General features: G+C 45.1%; 1 protein-coding gene across 33 annotated transcripts in view; it reads left to right on the top strand.

The window, feature by feature from the left end:
• PCBP3 (poly(rC) binding protein 3) overlaps positions 1–10,914 on the top strand; it is a 73,515-nt gene extending 62,601 nt beyond the window's left edge. For 23 of the 33 annotated variants that reach the window (XM_083154631.1, XM_083154627.1, XM_083154656.1 and 20 more), the window contains 2 exons: positions 3,494–3,546; positions 5,059–8,661. In XM_083154631.1, coding sequence (XP_083010757.1) covers positions 3,494–3,546; positions 5,059–5,298 — 293 coding nt within the window. In that variant the 3' untranslated portion in view covers positions 5,299–8,661. The other 10 variants (XM_083154659.1, XM_083154658.1, XM_083154649.1 and 7 more) reach the window with 1 other exon arrangement.
• The last annotated feature ends 1,448 nt before the right edge of the window (positions 10,915–12,362 follow it).

Genomic DNA, 12,362 nt, shown 5'->3' with positions numbered 1-12,362 from the left:
ACTGTACCCATGGATGTTTTTACCCAGTAAATGTTTGTCCAACTTTGCCTTGAATGCATTTAATGAGCCAGCCGTTACCACCTCTCTGGGAAGAGAGTTCCAGAGTTTGACTGATCAAAAGTTTACATACCCCAGTTCTTAATACCGTGTATTGCCCCCATTAACATCAATGACAGTTTGAAGTCTTTTGTGGTAGTTGTGGATGAGGCTCTTTATTTTCTGTAAATTCTTGGGCTGTCTTGCATGAACTGCATGTTTAAGAACTCCCCAGAGTGGCTCAATGATATTGAGGTCAGGAGACTGAGATGGCCACTCCAGAACCCTCATTTTATTCTGCTGTAGCCAATGACAGGTCGACTTGGCCTAGTGTTTTGGATCATTGTCATGTTGGAATGTCCAAGTACGTCCCATGCGCAGCTTCCGGGCTGATGTGTGCAAATTTTCCTTCAGTATTTTCTGGTAACATGCTGCATTTATCTTGCCATTAATTTTGACCAAGTTTCCAGTGCCTTTGTAGCTCACACATCCCCAAAACATCAGCGATCCACCTCCGTGTTTTACAGTAGGAATGGTGTACCTTTCATCATAGGTCTTGTTGACTCCTCTCCAATTGTAACGTTTATGGTTGTGGCAAAAAGTGCTGTTTGGAGTATTGTAAGCGGGATGCTTTGTGGCATTTGCGTAGTAATGGCTTTCTTCTGGCAACTCGACCATGCAGCCCATTTTTCTTCAAATGCCTCCTTATTGTGCATCTTGAAACAACCGCACCACTTTTTTCTGTTCTGTGTTTCAGCTGGTTATTTGTGGATTTTTCTTTGCATCCCGAACAATTTTCCTGGCAGTTGTAGCTGAAATTTTTGTTGGTCTACACTTCTTAATTAGAATTTGAACACTGCTGACTGGCATTCTCAATTGCTTGGATATCTTTTTATATCCCTTTCCTGTTTTATCAAGTTCAATTACCTTTTCCTGCAGATCCGTTGACAATTCTTTTGCTTTCCTCATGAATCCAGACACGTCAGTGCAGCACTGGATGAAAGATGCAAGGGTCTTTTAGGAGACCAGAAACTCACTGACCTTTTATATACACACACACACACACACACACACACACACACACACACACACACACACACACACACACACTGATTACAAGCAAACAGATCACAGGTGAGGATGGTTACCTTAAGTAGCCATTCAAACCCATTTGTGTCAACTTGTGTGCATGTTATCAGGCCAAAATCTCCAGGGTATGTAAACTTTTGATCAGGGTCATTTGGGTAGTTTCTGTTGTCATTGTGATTTAAAAAGAGTAAACACAGTTGTTTGACAATAAATGGCTTCACCCAACCACTAACCATGAGTGAAAGAAAACTTTATGAGTTATCATTCATATTCTCTGACAAATGGCCAGAAAATCCCAAAATCTGCTAGGGTATGTAAACTTATAAGCACAGCTGTAATTATAGCTTGGAAATGACAGAGACATTGGACATTGACTGGGGAAATGGCTTACACAATGTCTGCAATAGTCATATCTTCATTGCTGGCCTTTCCTTTAATATTACTATAAACCATAACGTATCTGTGAAATGGACGTTTCTTCTGTCTTTGAGAATTCTGGCCATGCACCTAAATCGCAAAACACTGTGTCCACCCAGTGTGTGCAAAGTCACAAGCAGGTGCGTGTGTGAACGGAGACCAGCTTGTTGTAGGTGTTTCTGGCCACTGCAGAGGTGGAACTACCATTGCGGCAGCAGGAGCAGTGCACCGGGGCCCACTAAGGAGCCCACTGCTGCCCCTGTCATTCTGTTCCTGTCACCCACTGTGTTTCCCTGTCACACTCTGCCAACTCTTGTCACCCACTGCCGTGTTGCATATTGTGAGCTTGGGTTGGGGTGGAGGATTATATTTTTGCACCTGGGGCTACCACCCACAAGTTCCGACACTGGGCCAGTGTGTATCAAGAGGTAGAGCCCGGCTGTTTCTGTTGGGATTGTCACTACTGAATATGCATATGTACATTTCTGTGCGATCCATGGGTTCGCTCAGTTGTCAAATTAACATACGAAATTGAGTATAATGACTCAGACCCTGAGATCAGTGCTGTATATTTGTATTATAAACAAAGACAGGTGTGTGAGTTAGCCTGCAAAGGGGGTATCTTGGCCACAGGGGTGCATTGAAACTCCTGGCTGTGACAATCATGTGTACTGTGCAGGTCATGTCATTGTGCACCTCGGTGAACACCAGCTCGTCACAAGCAGCACACTTCCTAGATCCCTCCCTCATCATGGTCCTAAATAAGAATCCCTAATTGTCACACTTTAGCTTCAAATATAATCATAATACTAATATAACAGGAATGCAGTAATTAGATCGGTTTGTTCTCTTTCTTGGCTGGAATTGAGGCCGGACAATGTCAGGTTTATCTTGATTGTTTTGTGATTGGTGTTTAATATTTGAGATATTCTTAAGTTTGTCTTTTGTGCATGATCTCAGGTACAACAGAGGCTAGAGGGGTATATTTACTAAGGTGTGAGTCTGTATAAGTGAAGATGTTGTCCATAGAGGTCAATCAGGTTACAGCTATTGGACCAAATGTAATAGGATGAGAGAATCAGAAAGTGAGAGATTTAGGGAGAGTTTTCCCATTTTTTAAAAGCGGCAATCATTTACACAGAAAAACCTGGTTGATTTAGCCATGTAAATGATTGCCGTTTTTAAAAAAACAAACAGGAAAACTCTCCCCTTCTAGAAGGTGCTATGAGGACGGGGGCGGCGGCACTCGGCAAATAAATAGACAGCAAAGCAGGTTTAGAAAACCGACGTTTCAAGGTCCTTAGACCTTTTTATCAAGGTGCTGGTGAGAATGAAGGTGCTAGATAAATGTTAAGTAGAATCTGATTGGTCACTGTGATGACATTTCTGCTTCTATAAACTCGCACCTTAGTAAATATACCCCTATAAGTACCAGTATGTTATATATATATATATATATATATATATATATATATAAATGTTTGGGCGGATGTGTTGTGTGCAGTTCATTACATGACACTAATTACTCAACACCGTTTCTTGACATTGTCCTGTGTTTACTCCATGTTTGCTTAGACATTTGCTATATACCAGTCATGCTTTTCGTGTAGTATTATATTGCTATTATGATAGCGTGCTTGCCGCAGGTAGGTGCTGTTGGTCTCCATTATCATTCGTTTGGTGGTGTGACTTGAGTTGTACAAAGAATTATAAAATGACAACACTACCTACCTACATACCAACTGCATAGCTGATGGTCAGGTAAGTGGCACTGTAAGACCCTTATACCTGTAAGTACTTTTTCTATTAAGGTGAGTGAAAGTGGCGATACCTGTGATATAAGCCTTTTCGTACTGAACTACTAAGAAGAGTTTGAGCTGCTGAGGATGAGATATTAATGGGGACATTCATTTGTTTTATATCGCGCTAATACCCCTTCTTCACATAATAGGTATGGATGCCAGTCCCCAGGCAACTACTCATGAACTCACCATACCAAATGATGTGAGTACGATCATCCCTGATCAATTGCTTTCAGTATTTATTCATTTATTCCAAAACTTATTGAATAAATTAAAATGAAGAAAACTTGCATTATGGTTCTAGAGCCACAATGTAGGTGTCAGGTCTGTACTATGGTAGAAGCCCGGAGAGGACACTGTCAGCAGCACTTCGGGGGGCGGGGCCTGATGTAGACGTCACCATGCCCCCCCCCAGTACAGCTAATCCCGCAATTCACAGGTCTTCAAGGAGGGGGCAGGGCTAAAGGACGTGACTTGCACCTGCCCCTCCCCATAGAAGTTGTGAATTGCGGGACATTAATGCTGCCGTGAGGGGGGGGGGGGGGGGCGTCAGTCGAAGGGTTGCCCACCTTTCTGGGGGGCCGGGAGGAGGACCTGATTTTCAGGAGCCTCCTTTTGGGGGGGCGCGTTCAGCCTAGCGAACAAGCCTCAGGCCCTAACATTGTTATTTTTAGAGACAACTTTCCTGTTACAGAAACTGGGTTACAGTCATGGCCGCAACCAGAATTTTATTGGCCACATAGAAACATACTGAAGGCACCCTTGTCCCTTTGCTTGTTGAGAGATCCCTCTACACAGTAGCTATTCATTCTGTGCCCCATAACTGTGCCTTAATTTATATTCTGGACCATAGTAGTGCCCTAGTTAATATTATGCTGCATAGTAGTGCACCAGTTTATTTTATGAACCATTGTCGTTCCCTGGTTTACATGATGCCACATTTTAGGGCTTCCAATACACATAATGCCACACAGTGTCCCCAGTTCATATTATGCCACATTACATTGTTCCCTGTCCTGTTTATACTGTGCCACATTAGAGTGCTCTCCAGTTCATATTATTTCATTGTAACAGTGAGTGCCCCCGTTCATATTATTCCACACTATAGTACCTCCTTTTCATATTATACCACATTACAGTGTAACATCATAGTGCCCTTCATGTTACTAATAAGCATAATAAGAATAAGCAGAACAGAACATGACTCATTATTGTCCCCTTTTCATATTGTGCAACATTTACAGTGGCCTCCTATTCATATTGATCAGCATTGACGTTCACGTGGTTGATGTGTTTTTCATGTTATTTTGGTGCAGCTTGCTTGGATCATTCAAGTGGTCATAGAGTTAGGTTATAACAGTGTGCCCCGAATAGCGAGGCACCTTGCCCGAATCATGGTAAGCACAGCAAGCCATGGGAGGGGACACCGTGCACCTGTACAGTGTTTACATCGAACCACATCTTCTAGCTTTGGGCGGAGTTACACTGCCATCTGTTGGCAGCAAGTGAAACTACATCTAATAGCTTTCGAAGCTTTAGCTGCGGGCGGGCTTACTAGTATAGTGTACCTTTAGAATTTCAAGCACTGTGCTGAAGGGGTATGTAGAAGTAACAGATACAACATATTACCTGTACAAATGACTATTGTGTATCCCCCTCGTCATCCCTGTACTCTCCCACCAATGGACGTGTTTCGGCTGCTCTCATTTTCCAGCTAATAGGCTGCATCATCGGACGCCAAGGGACCAAAATCAATGAAATTCGACAGATGTCTGGAGCACAGATCAAAATTGCCAGCGCCATGGAGGGGTCAGCAGAGCGTCAAATCACTATCACCGGGAGCCCAGCTAACATCAGCCTCGCTCAGTACCTCATCAACGCCAGGTACCCAGGGTCTGCTCATCTGCTCTCTGTCCAGGGGGCTGATACAAACAAAATAATCCAATTGCTATAATAAAGAATCCCTTTACAATACAGTATAACCACATCACACGTTCTGCAGGAGACACTTGTTATAACCTAACTGTCAGTGGCTAAATCCAAGCTCGTTCCATAATAGGGCAGATGTACTAAGCCCTGGAAGGGTATGAACTTTCAACCAATCAGCTCCTGTCATTTTTCAGGCACAGGGGCTCGTTTATCTCAAAGTTTTAAAACTCTTTGGGTATGATAAATGGTGCTCCAGTCAATCAGCTCACAATGGTCATTTTTCAAACATGTGACAGTTAGGGGTAAATTTACTAAGATGGGAGTTCTACTTATTATTTATCTAACACCTTCTAGAACAGCGGTTCCCAGACTTTTTTTTTCTCCCGTACACTTTGATTATTTTTTTCATTTATGAGCACCGCCTCTCAATTTGAAATATTCACAGTACTTACGAGTGGAGTGGAAGTGAGCGGTATGCGTGGAGTAGCGGAGGAGTAGTGTGCGGTCAGGAACCGTGACCCTCTGTGTCTGACCGCTGGCTGTGTACTGCCTTCCGGGTTCCCGCTAACGCCTGTAGGATTAATGCCGCTGCTTCCTCCACCCGTGTCAGCGCGGGGCAGATGATCACTGATGTCTGAGGGCAGCGCAGGTAGCTCCCAGTGGATTGCTGGTCGGGCCAAAGTACGAGGAGACGCTGAGGGCACTGCAGACGGAACCAGAAGTGACGCAACGTGGTTCATCTATACGGCAAAGGGAGACGTCTTCCACCCTCGGGAGACTTCTTCCACCATTACCAATATTATTTTCAAGTACTCCCATACGGTCTGCAGTGTATCCACAGGGATTCATGGGTACTTATGTATTAACTGGGCTCCCATGTTAAATGCACCCCATTTTTTCATACCCCTACTATCCAACTACGCATGGAGTTGATTTTATATAGTGTGGCGAGCCACCGTGCCCGAAGCGTGGCCAGCGCAGCGAGCCCCGCGAGGGGATGCGGTCTCATAAGAAAAACGGGAGCCCAGATATTACATAAGTACCGATTCATGTTCCCCAGGTTGGGAACCTTTGTACAAGAAGATAATAGAAATAATCTAATACTATAGTTTGCTATGGGCAAAATCCCATCTTCAGTGGAACTCCCATCTTAGTAAAATGACCCCTTAGGAGCTGGTACATGCTCCGTAGGCTAAGGAAGAGCTGTAGGGTCCTTGGAGACCTCCGATACCTTAAGGAAAAGAGAATATTAACAATGTCTTGCAGAGAGACAATAATAATAATAATAATTTTGCATTAATGTGTGGAGAGTGTGCAATGCAAGGTTCCTCCTCTGCTTTCCAGAATGGGGCATAACCATTTTTTTTCTCCGCAGAAATGGCCATTTTGGCCCTTATTCTGTTTCACTCGCTAAGGCAAATTCCTTCTCAAATGGACAAAACCATGGGGGTTATTCTGGTTGAGTCGGATGGCTCCGAATGCGGACGGACGGCCGATGGTTGGTGTTTGCGCATGTGCAGAGGCATATCTGCGCATGTGCGAATGTATGGTAATGCGCCCGTGATGCACTTGGGGGACAGACATATGACATAGCCGGATGCCAGCTGCCCGCCCATATCCCTGCTTTCACACGGAGAAATGTCCGAGTGGTCTGGAGCACTCGGTGCTGACTGACCACTCGGTCCAGCATTCGATGGTCAGTGACCATCGGAGGATGGGGGAGGTTCCCACAGATGGAGGAGGTGTTCACATGAAAAATCCACTCGCGGGCCGTTCGGTCGGCGTCTTACCGCGTTCGGACGGTGTGAGCGATCCGTACGGAAGGCGGGGCTAAGAACACTCGGTTCCTGTCCGAAAATACGCATCCTCTCTGCACAAGTTACATCTGCCCCACTTGCAGTGCACATGGTTTTGTCCATTTGAGAAAGAATTTGCCTTTCCGAGTTATCCAGAATAATTATGTCACCTCTGAGTTTGAATCTGGATGTACAGTATTATCTGCCTGAGCCAGACAATGACATTTTTGGAAGTATCTCATCATATCCAAACATTTATCTGGATCGATAGAGAGCTGTTGCGCTGCTCTTTATGTGTTAGTTACACAATTTCCTGAATAATCTCTATTTTGTTTCATGGCTGATGAAAAACCTTTTTGTATCCAAATGCTCCATTGTCATCTTGGCTCGGACAAAAGCCTTGATCTTGGTGAACAGAATGTTATAATTCCATGCGCCTCAGCTGTCATAGACATCAGAAATAGAACAGTGCGTGAGGACACTGATGGGGTACAGCCTAAATTTATGATGTGATAGAAAGTTTCACAATTTATTCACATCTTGTTCGAATAATCCTTCCTAGCCCGGCCATATACGCTGTCCGTATCCTCAGCGCACATTCCCTGATCATGTACATGTGACAGACGGTTCCCATCCATTATCAGAGACTACCTATCAGTTACAATGGGTGCAGAAAGTTCTCTTCCTAATCCAGGATTCACGTCTGGCTGAGGTTGACCCGGTTCCTTACCGTGATCCATTTCCTTTTGAAAGGTGATCTATTCGTTACTTTTGAAAGGACATCGCAGGGGGCTTTTGGAAGCCGCGCCAAGCCACGAGGCGCTGCCGCGGGTGTCTACAGTTGTGAACTGTCACTAATCTTAAATGGCTAGGGCAGGGGTTATTAGGTCGACAGTCAAGAAGTAGACCACTATTGTCGACACATAAATGTCTACATGCATTAGGTCGATTTAGTCAAATCGGTTGACACAAGCAAAAGGTCGGCATGAAAAAATGTTGAGATGGAAACATGTCGACATGAGGTTTCTTTATTTTTATGTCTAGGTCGACATGGATACCATATAATACTACGTCCCCCCACATGGCTCGCAATGCTTCGAGCGCGGAGCCTCACTGTGCACGGCACACTTAATGCATGTTGACCCTTTCCATGTGTCTAATTTTTGACTGTCAACCAACAGTGGGTGACCTTTTGACTGTCGACCCAGACACTGTCGGCCGAATGTCCACATCCCCAGTGCTAAACCATTGACTTTACAATAACGATGAACATTTAGGGCATGATTCGGACTAGCACACAGCGGCGCCTGCTAACATCGGCCAACTGCGTGCATATCGGTATAGCGCGCCCCAGGGACCTAATTCCTGTCAGCACCACCTAGTCTGAAAGCTGCTAGCCACAGTGCATTATGGGATATGTTACTTTATTCTACTGTCACTAACTGCTGTCTTTCTTTTTCCCCTTCAATCCCCTCACACCTACACCCCCCCCCCCCCGTGACGTTACGCCATTTTGTGTGTGTGTTCTCCGCTTATTTCCTTCCCTTTCTTTCACTCGCCCTCCTACATGTCCTCGTCTCCCTCCATCTTCTCTTTCCCAGGCTGACGTCTGAGGTTACTGGAATGGGCGCGCTGTAACTTCCTCTCCTAAGTCTTCCTCCTCTGACTCCTCTGGCCACTGCTGACTGTCTTCAAGAACATTTGCTTTATTCCATCCTCCCTGCCACACGACAGAGCTGTATGATAGGTGCAGGACTTGCCAAAGCCGCTCATGGTTACATGTGGCTCCAGCATGTGACATGCCAGTCACGCAGGAAGACAGCACTGCATTACAGGCCTGCATATATGTACAACTGATATGTATTGCAATACATGCATGCTGAGCCATGGTCACCGCATTACTTCTATGTTCTAGCTAGATTCCATAGTCAGCATATATAACATTGGTGTTCAGGCAGCGGCACGTGCATGCAGCATACACTTTGCTGACGGGTAAATATTAATATTGACAATCATAACACGGAAATATTGGAAAGTCCATTCTGTCCAATGAATCGTCCGCTGCTGTTTCATTTATTTATTGTAATTGTTCATTTTGAATGGATTGGTAATGTGATACTGAACGTGAATGGATTTGTGTTTAGTCATTTGGTAATTAGCATGTTCACATCACATCGATTACATTTGCTGTAACCCATAGCAACCACTCAGATATTCGGTTACAGTTGATTACTCTACAGCAGGTGTGGCCTAACTGTGGCCCTCCAGCTGTTGTGAAACTACACATCCCAGCATGCCTTTCCATATTTTTTAGCATTCCCTAATAGCAAAACTGTAACAAGGCATGATGGGACTTGTAGTTTCCCCAACAGCTGGGGAGGGGCATAGTTTGGCCATGCCTGTTCTACAGTGCTCAAAGTTAATATCTGATTGGTTGCTGTCAGTTACATTGGAGGATTGCTCTTTGCACTACATTAAATGAAATAATCCCCCCAGAGAACTGAGTAGGCCGGAAAGTGCCCAAAGATGAGCAGAGGAAGCGGACTACATGGCGCAGGATTTGCTCTTGGCCTCGTGTGGTATATTCAAATGACAACTTCCCACTGATGTTCCTTGTGGACATTTCTTTAACCCTTTGAGTGCCAAGATCTCTGTGAGAGATGTCCAAAATATTCGCTAAAAATGCCAGCGTCGCTCACATTTGTTATATAAATTCAAATAAAAAAATGTTGTGTAAAAAGGCAAACATTACAGGTCATTATGATGAATAAAAATGTTTGTTTGGCTATTTTCAAACCTATTTTGAGAAATTCACTTGCCACCCAAAGGGGGGTATTCAATCTTGGATTCTGTTGAAACCTCCCGACAGTCGAAAACCTAGGCCGTTTTCGTTTCTCTCGACTGCAACTCGACAGTCAGAATTCAATGTTCCGGCTGTCAAGTGTCTGAAAGTCAGAGGATTGGTGAAAATGGCCGCGGATTGTAAAAAAACGGCCAAGAATTCAACAATCCACGGTTATTTCTGACAAAACATATCCAAATAGTTTTAAAGTCTGATCTGTTTTGTCGAAAAACTGCCTTCAATACTGTTTAAAATGGCTGTATTTGATAGGCTGGGGGCCGTTATTTCCGCCGGCGGAATTAGCGGCCGGGATTGAATACTCCCCCCAAAGGGTTAAAGACAGTAAACGCCTTTTGTTCAACCACGTCTGGTTAGGCACACCTCCCCTCTTGTACCCTTACCGTCCGACGGTAACAATGCGGACCTAGAGATGGCGGCTCACCGGAAAAAGTACATGACGGGAGGTTTGGGTAACCAACAATGGGGTGTACAAAGGTGTTCAAGTCCTTTTACACAATGGGTAATCTTTTTCTATTTAAAAAGCAGCCATCAAAACAAGGAACAGCAAGCGGTATACATCTGAAGAATTCCCGCCCTACGGATCCTCTCTTATGAGATCCCTCTGTACTCCGACAATGTATTTCCCCCTGCTTCTGATAACGTTTTCTCGCTATGCTTTCATTAGGTTTTAATGACAGTCCCTAACACCAGCTACAGTATGTACATAGATATATTTTTGCTGAAAGGCAAATAACAATGCATCCTCATTACCTCAGTACTCAGAGAGATTATTTGACCTCATCCTCCATTATACTGATCATTCCTCCTGCTCCAGACGCATCTGATTTTACTGTTCATTTCATTATTGGGGCTCCCTTCGCTTCTGATGTCTCCGCTGTGGAATGAAACTTAGTTCATTTAAGTATGATAATGTTGTCTTCTTCTTTGAGAATATTGATGTGTATGCAATAATTATTTATTCAAAAAGTCTAATATATATTATTCTGTGCACATTACAGACTCCGACTGCTTATTTGTCAGGGCAAGCCGGCTTGCAATATCTGGTGCGTTGTAAGAATACGTACACAGCAGTGGCGGCTCCAGAGGAGGAGCTACGGCACCGTTCAAAATTCAAATAGTGGAGAAACGCCAACTGCCAGCGAGTCAGATTTGAATGGTAGTTGGTGACAGTTGGTGTCTTCCCTATTTGAAATTTAAACTGTGCTGCAGCCTTCCCTCTGGAGCCTCCCCTGATATACAGTATACAGGCCCTTATTCTGATTGAGTCGGACGGCTGCGTGTTAGGTGGGACGGTTGATGTATTGTGTTTGCGCATATGCAGAGGCATTTTTGCGCATGTGCAAACGTCTCGCACGTCCGAACACGGCGTGAATTCCGTGCAGATAAGGATCGTACGGAACCATCCGAGCAGGGGGTGGACAGGGGCGTTGGGCTCAGTACCATATGCGTACGCCCCGCGTTTCATGGGCGTTCCATATGGTAATCCGGCCGTGACGCACATGTGGGGGGGGGGGGGACGGACAGCTGACATAGGCGGATGTCAGGTGCCCGCCCATATCTCTGCTTACATACGGAGAAATGCCCGAGTGGTCTGTAGCACTCCGGGCTGCCTGACCGCTCGGTCCATCATTCAATGGTCGTCAACCATCGGAGGATGGGGGAGGTGTTCACATGAAACATCCACTCGCGGTCCATTAGCTCGGCGTCTTCGGCCGCATTCGGACGGTGTGAGCGATCCGCACGCTAGGCGGGGCTAAAAACACTCGGTGGCCGTCCGAAATACGCATCCGTCCGAGTCAACTAGAATAAGGCCCACAGAGTAATCACAGTATTGGTCTCCCATGGTCACTGATGTCTTAATGAGAAAAAAGGGGGGAGGGAAAGTAGAGAATTGGTGGGTGCACACTGCAGATAGCTGTATACGGCGTCCAACTGATAACAACAAACTTAAAAATTAACTTTTATTCGACATATTTGTTTAAAAAAGAAGTGTGCTAATTACATCTTCTTGTTAGAATGATAGTAAAGAAGTGATTAAAGTTTTGAAAAAGTGATTAAAAAGTTTGTGATATAGATGCTCTCTTATACTGGTGTTTCACTGACTCCTAGGGCAGTATTCAATGAGAAAATTCTCCGTGCATGGCGAGCGTTTTATTTCGCTCTCCATGCACTCTCCGTGTTTTTGCGGAGATTCTCCATGTTTGGAGATTCTCCGTCACGGCACTTTATCCACTATTCAATGTATTTAAGACTCGCCGCCACTCGCGGCGAGTCTTAACCCCTGCAGCAGACGAGCGTCCGCTGCAGGGAGCTTTCAGAGAGCCGGGGGACGGAAGCAGCCAGAGAGATTATAGTCTCCCAGGCTGCTCCAGAGGAATGTGGAGGGGAGGCGGGCTCCCCAGGACCCAGGCAGCACAGGCTGCCCCCCCC

The sequence above is a fragment of the Crinia signifera genome, chromosome 7, assembly GCF_055691185.1.
Source record: "Crinia signifera chromosome 7, ASM5569118v1, whole genome shotgun sequence".
In the NCBI taxonomy this organism is placed as follows: Eukaryota; Metazoa; Chordata; class Amphibia; order Anura; family Myobatrachidae; genus Crinia; species Crinia signifera.
Note: the sequence above shows the minus strand (reverse complement) of the source record. Positions and strands in the feature narration are given on the sequence as shown.